The following is a 19448-nucleotide window of genomic DNA, read 5'->3' as shown; positions in this document are numbered from 1 at the left end:
ATTAGTTCGTACCATGTTTATGATTAAGTGTACACTTGGGCACGCATGCGCAGAACTGCATAATGAAGCGCTGATTACGCGGTTAGTTGGCTGGGAATCGATCGATTTACAGTAATTCGAGGTTACATGGAAGAGTTTGATTAAAATACCACTAAGCTTTGAAATAATTAGCAAAATGTTCAAATCTTGCGGAAAAATAAAAAGTAGATTTAAATAATGAAAGACATAAAATGACGTCATCATGCATGAATACACGACATATAGATGACGTAACAATTGCAGTTAATATGCAGCTTGTCATTGGTGGAATAAATGCGTGATAACAATGGACGAGTTTGTTTGAAAAATACAAAGTAAAAGCAAATGGAAAATTTGGAACATTGGCGAAGTGATTAAAATAATTAAACAAAGAAATTGAGATAAAAATTTGTTGCTGTTGCAGCAAGAAATAAAGCGCAGATATTTTACGTTTGAAAGGTTGTTGAAAATAATTGGGGGTTGCATCAGAATTTGTCGTTCAAGATTAAGATCACATTACAGCAGGATATACGGCGGCTGTGTAGTTGGAAGCCAGATCAAAGCAGCTTCTATCTCAGTGCTCCGCATAGGTAAGCTGCTTCTAAGTACAAAGCACCGCTAAAATCTGCGCTGTTAAATATGGCTCGAAAGGTGGCTTTCAATGCTGCCGGGCATCGCACGCACATTTTCACGTTCGCAAATAATAATGAAGTGGTGAATTGTTCTGAAATATGACGTCATATATATATATATATGATACTTTTTAGGCACAGTCATACCAAACACGTCACTGCATACGTAATGCACTGATGTCACTAAGCCAAAACATAAAATAGGCAATTGCGGTATCGTATAAGGGGAAGCACCTATATCATAAAACATGCACAGTGGATGGGATTGAGTACCGGCGAATAAGAAGGCGCAAGTTATTTTGACAGGAGATAAATAGCATAAGAAAAGCTAATATATAATACTAATAACACGAAACGAAATACGCTTCCGCAAGCAGGAGATAAAAAATAAACCCAAATTTGTTCGAAAAGTTGACGAGATTTCCCAGCCTGCTCAGCAGGAGAACCAAATCTAATTTGGCCGGGTTTAAAGCGTGAAAACCCGGTAGAAATTTCTCTGATTATGGGCAGTATCGAGACAAAGTTCAGTCACGTCAGTAAAGTAATTTGCTTCGTCACAACTTTGACGTCATACTAAGGCGTCTCCGTAACGTCATACACTGGTTGTCTTTCCAAGTGTCTTTGTGTCTTTCTTGGCGAGTGGACTTTCCATTGTGACGTTGACAGCTCGCTTCCGGTGAGGTCTGTGGATCGGGTTCCGCATCATTGAGGTCCTTATGACGTAATAGAAAGTCTCACAATGAAGTCAGTGATAAGAAGATTGAACTAAATTGCACAACGCATTGTTAAAAGCCGATCTCACGTCACCTTCTGAACGAGTCCTCCTCGTCCGCTGCAAGTTTCCCCCCCAACCTTTTCGTTTTACTCTTCGCTGTCGACACCTTGCGGAGGGGGCGACCCTCCTCTTTAGGGGCGGGGGCCGGGCTCGGGGAATATACCGATGGCGCGTAACGAGCAGGGCGCCGTCTAGCGGGAAGCGCACTGACGCGGTTTTTATTCAGATGACGTAGATGCTCGTTGGTGACCGGAACTACGAAAATACGTCACACGTGACGTTATAATGCACGCAATAAAACAAGAAGTCCTTTGCATAAGACGAGGCTACTCACAAGCAAGACTGGACAGGTCTTTGTGCATGTCCCGGTCATCGGAGAGTTGGGGACTGAGAGCCGGTAGTCTGTTGGTGAGCGACTCTCTGAAACGATAACAATGTGCATTGAAATGAAGTCATCACGACGTCATCAACTACGTCACGCGGCATACTTCCTGCTCTTGAGCGTCGCGATCTTCTTCTCGTATCTCTCCTCTTCAAGGGTGAGGTCTCCGTCTTCCTCGACCGCATCCAGAGACGACCTGCCCTCCAGCAAGCTCCTCCGATGAGTCGGAGATCGCGGGCCCTCGCGAAACGAAGGACGGATCCTTTATGATGTCATAATAAAACAATTATTCAAATGTGAGCAATGAAAGAGTTGACAAGAAAAAGTGATCACGTGACCGACCTCTTCTTCTTTCCTTTCCCGATCGATTTCCTGATCTGCCGGAGTCGCTCGTTGGTGCTGCTCTCCGCGCTCTGGATCTCCGACAGCGACCTCAGCGTGCTCTTCACCTTCTTCGTCTGTTCCGTGATCACCAGCTCCACTCCCCTACACATGGGAGCAAAGGTCAGTTATGACGTAACAAAAGGAGCGATCCATGAGATAGAGCAACTCACTTGGTCATGACGCCGAGTTGTTCAGCCCCCTCGATGGGGGACACGTGGGGCGGGGGGGAGATGAAGCAGGGGGTGAAGACGATGGCCAGGTTGCTAGGCGACATCAGGTTGGTCGCCTCCTGAAGCGCGACTCGCGACAAGTGGAAGACGATCCGCTCCAGGGTCGCGTGATTGTGCGGGGGAATCCCCTCCAGTACGACGTAGAGCGCGCTGATCTTCTCGCGCTCGTTGCTTAATTCTATTATGACGTAACAATCGAATTTTAGATAAACTTTAAACTCAACATGCAAGTAGTTGTGTGACGTCACATTCAAGTTTGGTCTTATTCAAACAAAGCATTTGTGACATGACTCTACTTTGAGGGAGTCAAGTCAGTAAATAATGTGACTCCCTCACACAGAATCTGATTTGAACTGGCAGCTTTGCACGTGGAGTTGTGCAAAGTGAGCACAAGAACGTGCAGGTTGATGGCCGCTATAATGTCAACTCACTCGACGATTGTAGAAATTCAAAGTATTTGTCGTGAGGTACGATGGGTTGTGGGAGAGATCTGAGAAATTTCTTGAAAGTGGAGGCGACACTGTGGATGCTGTAATCATCAAAGTTGACCTGCGAATAACAACAATGACCATCGGTGCATTATTTATCGAAAAGCCAGATCGGCTGTAAGCAAGGTCTTTGCAGCACACAGAAATAATTAGGCAAATTGTGCAATGATGTCCAGTTTACAAGCATATGTTTTGTCGGAAAGTCTTAAATGGGAAAAACCAGCGAAAACAGCCGGTAACATCATTCATTTATCAGGCAAAGATTTTTCAAAGTGGGCTTAAATTTTTAGTCGCAACAATCCCCAGGTATAGTCAGCACTAGAGAGTACCTACCTTCTGACACTCGATGTCCTTATTGAGAGCATCTTCAAGTTGTTTGTTTTGTGAGGCGGCCGCAGATTTCCTGTATATCCCCTGCTGGTATATTCCGTTCATTTCCATGTAACTGATGCACTTGTCGATGAAGACCGGAACCAGACTGGAAATATTAGTAAGAAGTTTTCACAAATGTCTTGTTGCTTACTTGACTGTCTGGTTATAAGTTGAACTCGTAAAATTTCATGTTAAACCACCGCCTGGTTTGCAATATTTCACATATTGAATAGTATATTCAGTGTTGTTTCACGCAATATTCGTCAATAAACCAAACCTCAGACATATGCGCACAAAAACTAAACGCCCAAATCTTTTTTGGTGGAAAGTCATGAAACATATGGGATACGTTGAAGCATACAGTGATCTCACTCACCTGTCATTTCCCTCCAAACTAACCAACGCTTCACCGAATAATTTCTTCGGCTTTGTTTTCCTATCACTGGATGTCGCCCCAGGGCACTTTGTGTTGAGTTGCTTGAGACACTTCTTATGACAAGCAAATTTGCAAGCTGGGAATAAAATCACGATTAGCAGCTTATCACGCTCTGCTTCAAAGCCAGGTCCTGTCCAGCGGCTGAACCACTCAAAGGCACACAATCGCTTAAAATTGCACACACAGGTGCATTTGCCAAGTCCTCACACACACAAATTTAAAACATAGCAAAGAAATATGAGAAACACACGACCAAGTTATATCTCACTTTGACACATGAAGCCGGCTTCCATCAGCGACATGGTGCTGTCACAGAACTCACAAACTTGGGTGATTCCCCACTTGACTGGGGTGAAACGATGTCCGAGTCGCCCCTGGATGAATGGGGACAGAATGAGTTAAAAAAATTTTAAATTCCGTTTAAAAGCAAATTATTTTAGATAGAAAATTGCTTGAAAATCTTCCTTGAAACATAATCTAGATCACGTGTAAATCTTCCAGGCTTATCTTACACAGCAGGATTCAGTAAAAGAAAAATTATCAACTAAGTTCATTCCAAATTTTTCCTAAATTGTATCAAAGAAACTGGACAAAAATTTAAGTTCATCCAATTTCTCCCAAACTCACAACGGTCTCATCTTTGTGTTTCTTCTTCTTCGTCTTCGCTTTCGTTTCCTTGACAACCTGCTTGGGCAGGACATCCTTCATAAACTCGTCCATGTAGCCACGGAAACCGTTGACAGCCATCATGGCGGCGTACTGGTCCAGTGAGTAGTGGTTGGCCGTCTTCTCCAGGACCTGTAAAACATGATTGATTGTCGTGAGGATGTTGAAGATAGATTCACATTGATGTTTGGCAAAGTTTGCTGATTATAGCGTTCAGGCTGTGATTGACACCATAATAACAGCTTCAAATTAAAGACAAAGATAAACAAGTCTACGCAAGTCCACATTTAATTAATCTCAAACACAAATGCAAAACTTATCAATTCTACGTGGAGAAATTTTATTTCACTTTGCAACAGCAACTGTCACAATAACGTGCGGAAAAACGTGACAGTGACTCATGAACCTGTCTGAAGTTGGTGACGATGTCCTTGTATCTCAGCCCATTGGTGTTTCCACTGAGCAGGGTGTAGGAGTAGAGAGCAGTGAGATTGGCGCAAAACTCATTCAACGAGGATCGGAAGACCTGGTCCACCAGGTGAGAACCTTCGAATGATGAGGTCTGCCAATTGAAAACTGATGTGTTATATAGTGAGTTTAGAACAATTGACATATTACGACTTGTAAATTTTGCCTTTGGAAAACTTTTTTTTGTGGAAGTTTCATTAAAGATCACTGGTGGGTCAAAGAAAATTGGTTCTTTTGACGAAATATGATTGAAAACAATACTGAGACCAACATGAGCTTGGTTGCAATAAATCTAACGTTAACATTTCCCAGATGTTAAGTTGGGAAGCTATGCCACTGATGTTGGTGTTATTGATATAGAAGGTCCATATTTAATATGTACTTGACTCTTGCATTCGTTCATCATTCATTTTGAATGACACATAATGACAGCATAAACTAGCAAGGTGGTGAGAATGAACAATTGGGGCCTAATTGGGATCAGAGAGAATAGCTTTGCCAGGACACAATTGTAAATAAAACTGTTGGAGTCCGAAAAAAGTGGTCGTATTTCTGAGGTTCAATTCTATTTCTTTAATTCTCATCCACATATAACCCTCCCCCCCACTTGAAGTAGATTTTTGTTTGTAGGTTGCTCACTTTGCTTTTCAGGAAGGAATCAAGAAGTAAAAGTTCATCAGGGCCGGAGACGAGAAGTTTCGGTGAAATTTGCTCCGCTTCGAGGGAACGAACTTTGACCTCTCCGACCGGGGGTTCTTCGGAAAACGATTTGTCATTGATGAAAGCTGGACCTTAGACCATATAAAAATCTTTGCATAAAAATTGTTGACATACAGAATGTTGCAGGAAGTCTTAAAACCGTTAAACACAAGATTGCACGAATGCGGTAAGGATAATATAGTAAGGCCACGACAGGAAGGAAGAAGTATTCACGGAGCAAGTTGTTAAGTTGGACAATTAAGTTAAGTGTTAAGTGAACAAATGCAAAACAACTTGCATCATGATCAGACCACCAGAGCACTAACTACACACAACTACCAAGGCCATGGCATTGACAAGCTTACAGTGACCGTAGCTTCAAACAATGACAACGGCAATAAGATTATTCCCAAGTAACAGATCAGCTATGTTACAGTAGCTATGCACGTGAATGGAATGGTGATTCACGACAACAAATTTGATCATATCATGAGCATACTTGACTGGGAAGTGGTCAGGAAACCATCATTGGATTTCTTCTCAGTGAGGGGGGTGTGTTGTCTGCTCTGACCCCGGTGCGAGCCCCAGAATGTTTTGCGAACCGCTTCCATGAAACCACTTCCCCGTTTACCAGGTTCCATTTGATTCTAAAACATGATACAAATCATGAAGCATCACAATATTTTTTCATATCACGAAAAACCTCAATTATCAGATGAGATCATAATGAACCAAGCAATAGAAGCCATAAGCTAAGAGCGCTGTTATGATCAACAGTGTCATGAAAATTTATAATTGTAATCCATTTAACACAATTTCAAACATTGATTGTGAGGCAATAATTTACCTGTGGTGTCGCTGTTTCAACTTTATCATCGATTTCCATCTCCTCAGTCGAATGAGATTTCTTAACTTTTGACTGGAAACAAAAACTTAAATCTTTTACTGACAATAAAAATCACAATGTTCCCTGGATGTGTAATGTCATTAAAAAAACTGAGTCCACATCGACCGTATTTATATCACTTTGGTGAACACATTTTGTCACATAGACATCCTATTGTCACCTCCTCCATGCATTTCTTTGCAAATGCCTCGGCATTCAACGAACTCGATTTCCTTGTGATCGGGTCACTAGAGGGCGGGTTCATGTCGATGTACATCTCAATCGCCGAGTTACTTCGCTGTCGGCGAGGTTTGTTTTCGCAAGTCGGGGAAACACTGCAGACATGAAATGAATGCTTTGTATAATACAAATGCTGAAGGTTTAATCACTCATGATGAGGAACGTTTGAGGCATTTCACGACTCACGCCCATGGTTAACTGGGATATGACACGACTCTTCACAGACCAATTTCAGTAACAACCGTCATGGAATGCATTATTTACTGTAGCTTGAAACACACGGATAGACATCTCACCTCTCCATAGATATGCTTCGTGAAAAATTGACCGTCAACGGTCCGTTATCGTTGTCTTTATTCTCTAGGAAGGACCTAGCAATGTTGGATTAAATTTTGAAGATTTTACAAGGTAAAGCAGTGTGATATGCTGGCCTACTATCACCAATTAGTCGATACATATTGCAATCTAGTTATGACATTGAACTAAACTTGAAGAAGTCAGTTTCAAAAATAATTACAAAATAATGTGCAAATCACAGAACCAATTTCAAAATATGCTTTGAGTCAGCAAACAATTTTAGCTGTTACAATTTTGTTGTGTAATTTCAGTATATGTAGCAAATATCTGCATTCTGCATACACTGGATACAAAGCTGAACAAAGGAAGTGAATAAATCTGCGGCACGACTCACCCTGTCACATCGGCGCCCTCGTGTGAGCTTGGAGAGATGGGGGGAGTCATGTCATTGTGGATCGACGTGTTCCTCGAGAGGGAGCGAAGATCCGGCATCGACTCGATGCCAATTCCAAAATAATCCAACTTGTCCTTCAGGGATTGCATTTGCTCAAGCCGAAGCGAGGTTATTTCCTAAAAACATTTTCTTTCAATCAGAATATTTGTGAAGATTTTGCAGAATTATTAACTATAAATGAAATATGCCTGATCGAATTATTTCATGAACCTAAGAAAAATTTTCAAAGAAAAAATTTTAAAAACAACATGTCCACGACATTATCTGTCTACGTCAGTGTTTGGTGAAAGCACAAACTACTCGCCACCTTAATAAAACCCACTTCATGAATGCAAGGCTGACCTCTCTTATCTTTCGATCTCGTTTGTTCTCTCGCCTCGGACCCTCCTTGGCTTTTCTCAATTCAACAAGTTGTCGTTCATGTTCGACTTGCTGGAATGCGAGCCACTCCTTCTGGAGCTGAGCCAGATCTTCCTCTTTGGCGGAATGTTGTCGCTCCATCACCTCCATGTTGTCTGCCGGGAATGTTGTCTCTTTAAGAAACAAGTTTTTATGAAGAATAATATCCAGCTTAAACTAACGTATTTTTTATGATTTCTATAGAGCAATATGTGACATATCAGGAAGTTATTTCGGTGAAGAAAATAAAAAAATGTTGTAAAAAAATTGCAAATTTCTAAATTTAAATCTTATATGGCTGAGCAATTGTCGCATTTATTTAGCAGCTTAAATGATATTTCAACAGCACCATTTTCACTTCAAACTGTCCAACCTCAAACTGCTTAATTCAAAAATACAACAACTCAAATTAATAACAACATTCATTACCTTTGTACGTGCTCCGATGTGTGGATGGAACCTCAGCAGTTGAATCGATCCCATTGCTCTTTTCCTCATCATCATCATCATTGCTGAGTTCTATCTTGACATCGTCGGTGCCGATAACATGATCGTTCTCATTTGATGACACCTTGATGAGTGGCTGAGTTCCATTCATGAAAACCTCTTCCAACTTCGGCTTCTCTTTGCCCTCGTCGGAACCACCAAGCTGACTGTACAGTTCTGGTGGGGGCTTGATCACTTTCCTTGTTAGGTTGTAGGAACCAGATCGTATGCCATCCATTACATCCTTCTCATTGCCATGGTGTTTTCTTCTCCGCGATTGTCTCTTGAACGTTACTGGTTCCACTACGGATGGTTTCGTGGGGGGTGGGGCTGGTTTATCAGGGAACGCGGCATTGAGAAAGACGTTGCCAATTTTTGACGTTGGTTTGTCTTCTTTGAAGGGGTAATTGTCTAGAGCAAATGGTTTTTCATCTTGTCTTGATAAAACTTGTTTCAGTCTTAAACGCAATGGTACGTCTATAACTGAGGATGGGTTTACTGGTCGCGGTGACTGAGATTGTTTTTCTGGTGTATTACAGGGTGGTTTCAGTGGAATGGCAATTGGTTTTTGTGAAGTTGGCAGGTTCTCATTAGAAGATGGTGGTTGAATTGGCAAACCAGATTTAGAGCTGGTGTCAGGAATGTCCATTTCATCACCACTTGACGATGAAGTTACATCGAGTGCAGCTGGTGGCACCATGTCAGAATGGTTGCTAATCTTGCATAGTTTTGCATCAGTGGAACCAGCAATGGTCTTTTCTGGCTCATTCACACCAATATCTAGATCTTGTTTAACCAGATCAGTGATAGGTGTCAGTTTTTGTAAACTACCAGGGGATGGCTGCAGGTCTGGTGCAGGGTCATTGTGACGTCGTTCGACTGCACCATTGTCATCCATGAATGGTAAATCATCGATATCGACACCATCCACAACATCATTCACCATTTCATCAACTTCTAACCTGGAACCAAACAGAATTACGAATTTATGCCAAACGTCAGTTGATTAAGATCTCAAAATGTTGGAAACTGATTGTCATTTAACTCAGGAGCCACCAAACTATGATCCACAAGGCGGATCTAAGATTAGTTTGTCTGGTCCACTTCACTCTGTTACAAATGGGCTTATTTTATTGTGACCTATTAAACAAAGCTGGTTTTTCGGTACGCGATCGTCAGTTCTCATGCTTATCTGACCCTTAGTGAAAAACGTTTGGTGAAACCTGATTTAACTTATTCAAGTATTACCTCAGAAGTAGTGAAGAGATATTTTAAACTAATGAGAATCCAAGGACAAATTTTACGCACATACGACCATGTTTATTGACAACTTGGGTTCAATACTAACTCGTGTTCACTTTCTTTCCTCATTTTCCGATATAATTCACGAGCAACGAATCCACGATGAAACTTCTGGATGATCAAAGCAGCTCTCACTCGCCGGACGTGGCTCCTCCACGCAATCTGTATCAAGGAAGCGGCTTGATCTCGCCTCTCCTCCTCACGGCCAAGTTGAAGTTGATTCCTCTTCTCTGAGATGCTGAGAAAGGAGGTGGATGGAAGATTTAATTTAAGTGAAGAACTAGGAGCAAAAATCTGGTTAAAACTTGGAAATGCCAATAACTAGCAAAAACATTGATTTCTTCAAGAATAAACCACTTTAATCTAATATAACGAGAAGCGGTGTGGCCGGTCCAGTGGTAGCATAATGCAACGGACGACAAATCAACTCACTCTCTCCTCACAAGAAATCCTCGGCAATGAGCTTGAATCTTGATGAGAAGTTTTTGAAATTTTCGGTTCTGGTGTGCGTGCCATGCGTCCTGCGAACACACAGGTACACATTAAGTTGAAAACACAATGAAGCAACAAGATATAAGTTCAGTTAGATGAACCAACAAGCGTAATATTAGTGTCCCTGATTCGTCGTCATAACAAAGATATCATTGACCTGCTAACTGCAACTCAGTAAAACACTTCATGTTGATAATGAACCATGCACAGGTTTAATGAACAACTGTGCATGGTGGCAAAGTGGGTGTAACACGCATCAAACTAGATTTAAAATCTCACGGACACTAAATCTATGCTGTATTGAAGGGAAGCCAATAACAATGCCCGCAGAGCAACAGCAAACCTGTATAATGGATGCGGCGAGATGCCACTCCTCAATCTCCCTCTGAGTCTCGATCATCCTCCAGAAGGACTGGATCTTCACGATGGATTGCTTCTGCCGCATGCAGCTCTTCCTTGCCACGTAACCTCGGATTTGGCTCTGAATGAGGATGACGCTTTTCAATACAACTTTGTGCAACTCCTCGCGGAGTGCTCGATTCGCAGAGTCCCGGAGGAAGAGTTGAGTTGTTCCGATCTGGAAATCTTTTTGCAGGGAGAGACCAATAGACATCAAATAAGTCTTGACGTCTTGCAAAGATAACCGCGTTGTATCACGCGGAAACAGAAGCTGAAAAACACAAGACAAAGTTTAAACGTCGACACGCTACGAAAATTTTTGTAGCAAACGTGACGACATGAATGGTGTATAATTGTTTATGTTCTGTAGCTTTACTATTATCTCAGGTGCTGGTAATTCAACGCCATTGCAATACTATGCAACACAACTAACTTATCACACCTTGTAAGTTTCAAGAAACTTTCCCGGCATCATCCTCTCTGTGTATCGAGATTGTTGGAGCTGGATGGTCTGCAACGTACCAGAGCACCTCAACTGATGCAACACCAACCTCTCATCCAGTCTGTGAGGAATCTTCACAAACAAGGATTAAATGGAGGGTCTTAGTATGTTGAATCGCAACAATAAGCAAACTGTCGCGTCCAATTAACCTCAGTGCCTTTTCAACCAACATTGACAACTCAGCAAACGGCTGGTACATGGCGGTTTTTACATTACAGTATCTTTCTACAAATCTTATCACAACCATTGATGGCACTGCACATTGTGTACATATTTGTTCTTACCCTCCACAACATCAGACAAGCAAAGAAAACACAAGTTACCTTTTTATTATTAGGCTGAATGCATCGTACAAAATAGGGATGCGACTTCTCTAAAGCAGATAGAAGAGCAGACATCGACGCCTGCGATATTTGTGCAAAAGCAATGAATAAGCAAATTGCCTCTTCACCTTTCATCCCCGACTTTATATCTTTTTACAACTTTAACTCAACTTTACTTTAATGTGAACAAAGCAGCAGCAGTGACGACAACTTTATCCACAAAAGTTTTCAATTTACACCTAAATAACGCACTTAAGTCTTCTTTTGCACTACTTTAAACATTTTGTTCATATCAGGCACCTGGTACTGTTGACTGATGCTGTTCACTTTCTTCTTCCCACGTACCGGGGCCGGTTTGCGCTTCCCGTACAAATTCATGTTCTCGTTTCGCGGGGAGTAATCGGGGGTTGGGGAGGCAGCTCTGTGGCGGGTGAGTCGAGCCATCCTGCATCGATGAGTTAATAAACTTTGAAACAAAACACTTTGAAACAAAACATAAACGGCAGAGCCAGTGATAGGAAGACGGCAACACTTACATTTTCTTGTGAACATAACAAACTTGCGTCTCTCTTTCCTCTGTCAACTGACATCTCCATTTCTTTCTCATACGCCGAGGATGTTCTGTGAGAGGGAGGTTGGAAATTTTAGACACAAACACGCTCCTGATATTGCATTTTAGCCATAAAAATCCCAATTTTGAAAATAATTCTTCGATTATTAAACTTATAGTAAATTTGCAGCAACACTTTAAAAGTTGCAGCATCCTGACCTCTTCTCCCAGCACTCTTAAACGCCGATGCCGCACGGACGACGGCTCGTAGCACACTCCACCTAAAGATAGCGGCTGGGGATTTTGCGATGACATCACGCACAAAGCTGGATTGCGTTCCACGAAGAAGCGTGATGATGTCTTCCCTCACCTGGTCATGATTTTTCTCACGAAAATCCTGAATTTTGATCAGCGGGAAAAGTTTAAACAATTTTGAATAAGCAATAATAGTATTTTAGTAATACCAGTAATAATAATAATAGTGGTGCAGTAAACAATTTTGAATTGAACACTGAAAAAATCACAAACACAGTGATTTGTGTGTAATTTTACAACATTGTTAATAGTTTGCTAGGAAATAATAATCTGATGACCACATAAATCATTTTTATTCAAAAACACTTCGCCTAAAAACAACACACGGACGTTTCATTTTCTGCAACGATACAAAAGAGAAGGTATCACAACACCACACTATTCTCCAGCAATCAACTACAAACAGATAAACCACGGTAAAAGATTGCAACACGCTGAACAAATGATCTCACCTTTATCCTGTACTTCACCTTCCCCGCGTAATGTTTTATGATGAACGCATCTTCCTTAACGACCGGCGACTCAAAATAGCGGTTCGAGCCGTGGACTCGCAGGATCTGGGAGAGTAAGGTCTGGTTGTTGGCTCCTGGGAAACTTGAACAAAATAATCCCCACTAAGATATTTAATCGAGCTTTGCACAGACAATTAATATAATTAGCAAACAAAAAAGATTAATCACTCGACACAAGTGCACCAACTGCTCGGTAAATATTCAAAAAAATAAGAAATACTGCTACTGCATGGTAGCGAAGTAAGTTCACATCTGTGTAAGTTAAACAGTTCCCTTAATCGTACACAAACATTATTGTAGGGCAAAGGGCCCTGATAATACCATGCATTGATAACATGTTGGTTTAGACTGTAGTTAAGCTTTAGTAAGAAGCCATAGCTTTGTTTACACACCAATGAACATCACAGCTAACCGACATCATAGCAGTAGTAAGCAAAATAAGCCCATAAGCTTTTGTGGGCACAGACTGTCAACTACAGTTTAACCACAACCACTAATAAAAACATTAGTTAAACGCCAATACCATTTATTTTCCACTGCAAGCCAAAATACCTACAGGGCTATGTTAGTACATACATTATGCACATTAGTACATACCCTGCACAGATTACAATGGCAGATTATATTTGGGAATGTATTTAAAGATTATCCACAATGAAATTGTTCCCACCATATGCATGGTTATAGCCCACACAAACCAGCACTATCAACTGCTTAGTGTTGTGTAGGGTTTGTTCGTGTAAATTTCACACAATGTCAAAAATGAAACTAACTTTTCATCAATAAGGTAAAACAAGCCCATTGGTTTCTTCTCGTAGAGCTCCAAACAACCAGAATTATCGGCAAAATCCACTTCCTTCCATGTCAGGCCTTCCTGTCGGTACTCTTCCTGCAATAATTTTGTTTGTTTTATCTTATTTGCACTATTCTATTCATCCTTCTCATATTTAGTATCATGAAATGAAACGATGTGTTTGGTGTTTCAAACCGTGTTTGTGTCTGCTGAGGTATTTGCAGACAGAGAAACAGAATTTCTCTTTTAACTTTGGTCAATCTCGTCCGGTTTATTTTGTTACCTGAGGCTAGTATGAGCTTGAGTCATCAGCTGTATATGAGCCACACACAAGACCAAATTGTTTATTCATCAAACTGGCAATTTATTTGAGCTATTGCTATTTTGGCAGCAACCACCAAGGTTATTTATGTGCATCAATATTTTAATATTAGCAGCACACACTGTGTGCTATAATAGTAACAACCTACACAGAACTGGTGTTGAAATCTCACAACAACTGTATTATATATTTCATAAAAGCATATAAAGGTTTCAAGCCGAGATAAAACAAATATCAAACCAAGCCGCCAGCTCACCTGCTCAACTTGGAATGTGTGTTTGATGCAGTAATGCTGCAGATGCTCACTGGCGTAGTTGATGCAAAACTGCTCGAAACTGTTGGTTTCGAAATCTTCAAAACCGAATATGTCGAGGAGGCCAATCCAACGACTCTGCAAATAACCAATAAATTTACCTGTTTTTTACCGTCACCATCTGCAACTAACAACGTGTCATTGCACAGACGTATATGTCACTCGCTATGCTGTTTCAATATTCTACAGTAGACGTAAACCTTAAACACACACATATTTACAAATGTACACGCGGTATAGGGATGGTTTTGCATTTCATGGCTGCAAACATAAATATGATATTTACTGTTAATGCACAAAAGCTTGTAGTATGCTTATTGTGTGTTGTGTGTTTAATGCGAAAAGTTCTTCTAACCATCTGACAACCAAGATTTTAAATTTAAATCAAACATTGTCAACAAATCAAACAAGTAAAACTCTCCCATGTAGTTGTACGCAACATAGATATCAATAGCATAGTAGAATATGCACGTTAAAGCAATAGTAGAATTTATGGTGTTGTTCTAGCAGCCTTGTTTGTTTGAAAGATGATACACAACTAAAGCAAATAAAAATAATCATGCAATCTGTCATCATAGACAACTGTCAAAATACGAAGAGAGCAATCCTTTGCTGAGGTACAGGCAGGTTACGCTTACTTCACAAGCAATTGCTAAATAGTGTGGGAGGCATAAGGCAATACACAGAGGGGAAATAAGCTTAACAAGTGGGCTTTTAAAGACCACTAACCACACAAAAGGGTGCTTAGGATCTCAAGGAAACCGTGTTATGAACCTTACCACATATTACACAGCAAGATTTGTTTATTATTTACATAACTGTCATTTTTTATATTGTCCGTATGCACATTGGACGGCTTTAGACCATGCTTATAGCATAGAATAGATTATAAGTCACCATGTAAACTAACTGTGACAAACCCTATGAAATAAATTGTAAATTTAAAATCTAATCACAGCTGCACTTATAAAGGCTTTTTCCAACAACCAGAAATCTTGGCAGTAAACAAAAATGTGGATTATGATGTCATATTCATGAAGCCATACCTGAGATCTCAGTTTATTGTCGCGAGTTCGTTGAGCGAGGGCCATGTTGACACTGTTAACCATCCATTCGAAGAGCATCTGATACAAACCTTTAGCCATTGCATCACGAGTCGCTCGAGCCTGATTCAAACAAATATTTGCCGATGTCAATGTAAAAAGACAACTACATATATACATGCCAGAGAAAAGTGGACTTCTATTTGAACAGTGTATATCTGTCGTACCACAGTGTATGAGTAAACTTGTCATGGAGTAAGGCAGTCACTTTGTTAAGTTAAATAGGAACTAAAATGTCTGCCCCTGTAGCTCTCAAACAAACGCCCACAACTTATCTTTTTTAGGAATTTGAGGCTAATACGTTTGCTTAACAATTTATAGGTTACGCTTGGTTCTAACAAATAATTTAAGATGTTTATGCTGATTCCGAAGCAATTGAACCACTCACTTCATTAAGCTTGAGATCAAGAACAAATCTCTCGCCTGCTCCAGCTTTTGCCTTTCTAGTCAGTAAACATTTCTTCACATTCTCTGGTTCCAGTCCCAATAATTTGCTCACGGAGAGGAGATAGCTTTCGTCTTCAATCTCTAAACCTTCATCACGGCCCTTTTTGTGCTGGTTTCACAATTTATGAATTAGTTACAACCAATCAGTAACTTACAAGTGAATATTAAGCAGGTTATCGCGTTACTATGAGAAGTTCCAAATGACTGCATCCCACAACCGAACACATCACAACACTCTATCATATTTAGCAACACAAAAGATTCTTGTTTAACAAATGAAAGCTCCGACTCACAATCTTGAAGGTGATGTTGCCAAGTTGCAGGATCGCTGAGATGAGTTGGAAGAAGTTTTCTTGAGCTCCGGCGAAGAATCCGACAACTTCCATCGCCTGCCGGAGTCTCTCCAGCTCGGCCGAAGCCTCCTGCTTGCCCATCATGATCCCCTGAAAGCGAAAATACATTATGACATCATAGAGCTGAGTGGATGTGACATGATAATGGCACTAGTTAAAGTATCACATTACACGATAAAACATGAAAAAATATGACAATTAGTCACACTAACGTGAGACAATACTTAAACATGGTAAGCACGAGTATTCACAGATACAAACATGTGACAACCATACCAACACCGACATGGCAACGAACGAAATTACCGAAAAGAGATTGCATTTACCTTGCTGACATAATAATATTCTATATCAGGGTCTAGATGCAGTTGTTTGAGTTGTTCGGTTGTGGCACCACACAGCAGATAATAGAATATGTGAAAGTTCCTGTAAATATAAAGGCGGGATAAAAGGTGATTATTCCGTTCAAAATATAAAAGTTGTGCAAATAAGAAAACCACTTTATATTACAATTTCTTAAACCTATTGAGACATGTTGTGCATGGCATGGTCATTATGAAGCAGTATATATTGAAAACTGGCTCACTGGATTAACAGAGCTCATACATAGAGACAAAAACTTAACTATGGTGCTCATAGTCAAAGCATGATCATAAGAAACCCTTTAAAAAGTAAACAAGCATTCAAGGGGTGAAACAGAGAGGAAATATTAAGATAAGTCTCATAAGGATTGGCAATAAGTGGTATTAAGGAGGCGTCACCATCACTCTTATACCCTTGTTTAGAAAAGTTGAGATTGTGTGAGTCTCTGAGGGAAAGTAAATATGAAAAGTGCTCAACTTCTTTCCATAAGATAAAAGCAGAAATAGGATACAGTCGGTTACTGGGCTCATGTGTAATTCCCAAGATAATTATAATTGACTGTTATTTTAATGAGAGAGCTTCCAACCAGCTGCTAACATGTCATAGAGCACCATACTGAAACCTATTACATCACCCTATTTACATATGGCATCATAAATAAGATGATATTTCATATCCCATTCAAGTTTGAAACTTCACCCTGTGAGTCAGCAAAAACATCCTTAAATCAAGCGTGAGACCAAGACCACTGAAGCATTTGTTCAGTTTCACCAGACATGACCTTAACACTGTACGTAGGAGAAACTAAACAATGACCAAATATGGTATTCTGACCCCACAAGACCCCAGTATGAGGGCAAACGACCCGGCTTTACCTTTCATTGTGTTCTTGGTGGACCAGCCGAGACTTTTCCAAGAGATACGTCTGAATATCAGCTCTGCAAAGATAACAGAGCCATCAGACAACTTACAAATATAGATACATCAGTAATAAATTTGCTTTAAAATGATTTATAAACAGTAGACTGACATCGTGGACATACATAAATATATGACTCAGATCCATAACAGTATCAAGGGTTAAAAGCACCACGATATAAGTCAAATGTGTCTACTTGTTATTATTCAACAAAATATCGATAAAGACTATTATACATTTAGACATCGTACTGGTATATATTTTCATATTACACCAATTGATACAAGTACTGGTGTGTATGATATTTTTCCACTATTTGTAAAATATACTGACGATACATTCAACGCAAAATAATCATTAAGCACAAGAATATAAATATGTATGTATAGTGCACACATATTTCCATCATCAAAATAAAAGAGGTTTATATCAACACATCAACATCCGATTGTGCCAAGTAGCTCAGTGGAAGGGATCAGAACATATCAAATTACATCAGGCCTTTACATTGTTTGGTTTACTAGAGTCGTCCACCAGACGTGGATCAAATTGAATCAGATGACGCCATTATCAAATTTACGAGGATCTATACGGCTTCACTCAAGCAAATTAATTCTTTCGACACCGTTCGGTATGTTAACCAGGTTGCGTTAGCAAATATACAGACTGCTTAAGAGCTCATGCAAGATTTTGTAAAGAACATATTTCTTAATATCAAAATTTATGAAATGCAAATAGTGCTACATAGAAATATTCCCTCATATTTCCAAACATGATTGCTGAATTATAACCTTGCCTTTAAGGCTATTTCAGATAAATAATGCCGAGAACTCACCCAGATAGAAGTCCGCTCTCATAGAAGTAAATCTTTAGGAACTTGCCAAATCTACTGCTGTTATTGTTATGTTCTGTTTGTGCATTGCCCATGGCCTGGAAAACATAAACGGTGTTGAAAATGCAGAATTTGGAAAATTAGCAACACGCATATAGTTATATTTATTTTCATAGGATCTGCCTACACATGCAGTACATGTACATAAAACATTTATATAAACTTACAACAATGTTATGTCTATGATACATCCGATGACGATTACAAATAAATAAAGTAAAACTTAACAACCTCAAGCACTGGACCGCAGCCAATCAGCATGTGTTCCACCCCCGTCATATAGCTCTTCTGGCAAAGAGCCAGCGTATGGTGCACCAAGAAATGGGTGGCTTGGGTTTTGCCAGAACCTGACTTCCCTGTGATTACAATGGACTGGTTTTGCTTTGCTTTAACCATTTTGGTGAACGCAGTGTCTGCAATTGCATAGATATGCGGTGCCAAGTCTTCTTTCTTGCGGTTCTGATAGATGGTCATGTATTTTGGGTTGTAAATTGGAAGAAAGTTGTACGGGTTTATGGAAATGAGCATGTCGGCAGTGTAAGTGTATATCTTGTCCTTCATGAACCTCATTTTCAAAACTTCCAAGATCTTATCTTGGTTGAGGTTGGACAGTGCACAGAGATCAGGATAGTCCTCTTCTGATGGAGCTGTTGGGGGAAGAAAGCCTTTTTTCGCCATGTGACGTTGCGTCGAATCTTCGTTTACTTTTTCCTGCCACCCGGTGGCATCCTGGTACAGAACGACACCGTCTTTGTCAGTCTGACGCAGCATAAACCTGTACGAGCGCTGAAACTGTCGCGGCCATAGAAGCATTCGTTGCACCGGGTTATCTGATTGGTCGAGGACTGTCTCTTCTCCTCTGTGCTTATGAAGTTCAACGAGGGCATAGGGTGTTTTTACATTGTCTTCTGGAGCTAAGCGTGATGCAACCTCCGCGATAACCTCAGACGCTGTCGTGCGCTTCGTGGCTGTGACCGTCTGCACACCACATCCTTCAAAGAGTATCCCGGGGTATATGTGCAAGGAATACGTAGCGTCGTCTGACATGGTTGACGAACACCATTGATAGCGCTATCTTCAAACTAACCACAAACACAAGGACACACAATATTAAAGACCAGGTCTACACAAAAAAACTTTGATTATTGATAAATCATTAGACCTAATTATTATCAACTTGTTTGTTAGAAATTACAAAAACCATACTCAGCAACCTAACACACTATTACCGCACAA

General features: G+C 40.4%; 1 protein-coding gene and 1 long non-coding RNA gene across 2 annotated transcripts in view; one reads left to right on the top strand and one right to left on the bottom strand.

Annotated features, from left to right (window-relative positions):
• The window catches only part of LOC143459932 (uncharacterized), a 150522-nt gene that overhangs the window by 107701 nt on the left and 23373 nt on the right, over positions 1–19448 (top strand). The gene's annotated exons all lie outside the window — the stretch shown is intronic.
• Positions 2–19332, bottom strand: LOC143459111 (unconventional myosin-IXb-like). Its single transcript, XM_076956087.1, has 38 exons — positions 18444–19332; positions 18156–18250; positions 17277–17339; positions 16365–16464; positions 15979–16128; positions 15627–15794; positions 15182–15301; positions 14079–14213; positions 13481–13596; positions 12648–12789; positions 12100–12277; positions 11867–11951; positions 11631–11775; positions 11331–11411; positions 10948–11079; positions 10450–10776; positions 10047–10135; positions 9661–9852; positions 8256–9274; positions 7770–7960; positions 7368–7543; positions 6973–7047; positions 6618–6771; positions 6398–6469; positions 6050–6197; positions 5491–5642; positions 4790–4945; positions 4345–4515; positions 3986–4091; positions 3658–3793; positions 3243–3387; positions 2853–2970; positions 2362–2599; positions 2150–2293; positions 1914–2069; positions 1760–1845; positions 1458–1680; positions 2–1363 (listed from the first exon to the last, which is right to left on the bottom strand). Exons 1-38 carry the CDS (start codon positions 19257–19259, stop codon positions 1243–1245), a joined length of 6921 nt encoding a protein of 2306 aa, XP_076812202.1. The 5' UTR covers positions 19260–19332; the 3' UTR covers positions 2–1242.

The sequence above is a fragment of the Clavelina lepadiformis genome, chromosome 5 (genome assembly GCF_947623445.1).
Source record: "Clavelina lepadiformis chromosome 5, kaClaLepa1.1, whole genome shotgun sequence".
Taxonomy (NCBI): domain Eukaryota; kingdom Metazoa; phylum Chordata; class Ascidiacea; order Aplousobranchia; family Clavelinidae; genus Clavelina; species Clavelina lepadiformis.
Note: the sequence above shows the minus strand (reverse complement) of the source record. Positions and strands in the feature narration are given on the sequence as shown.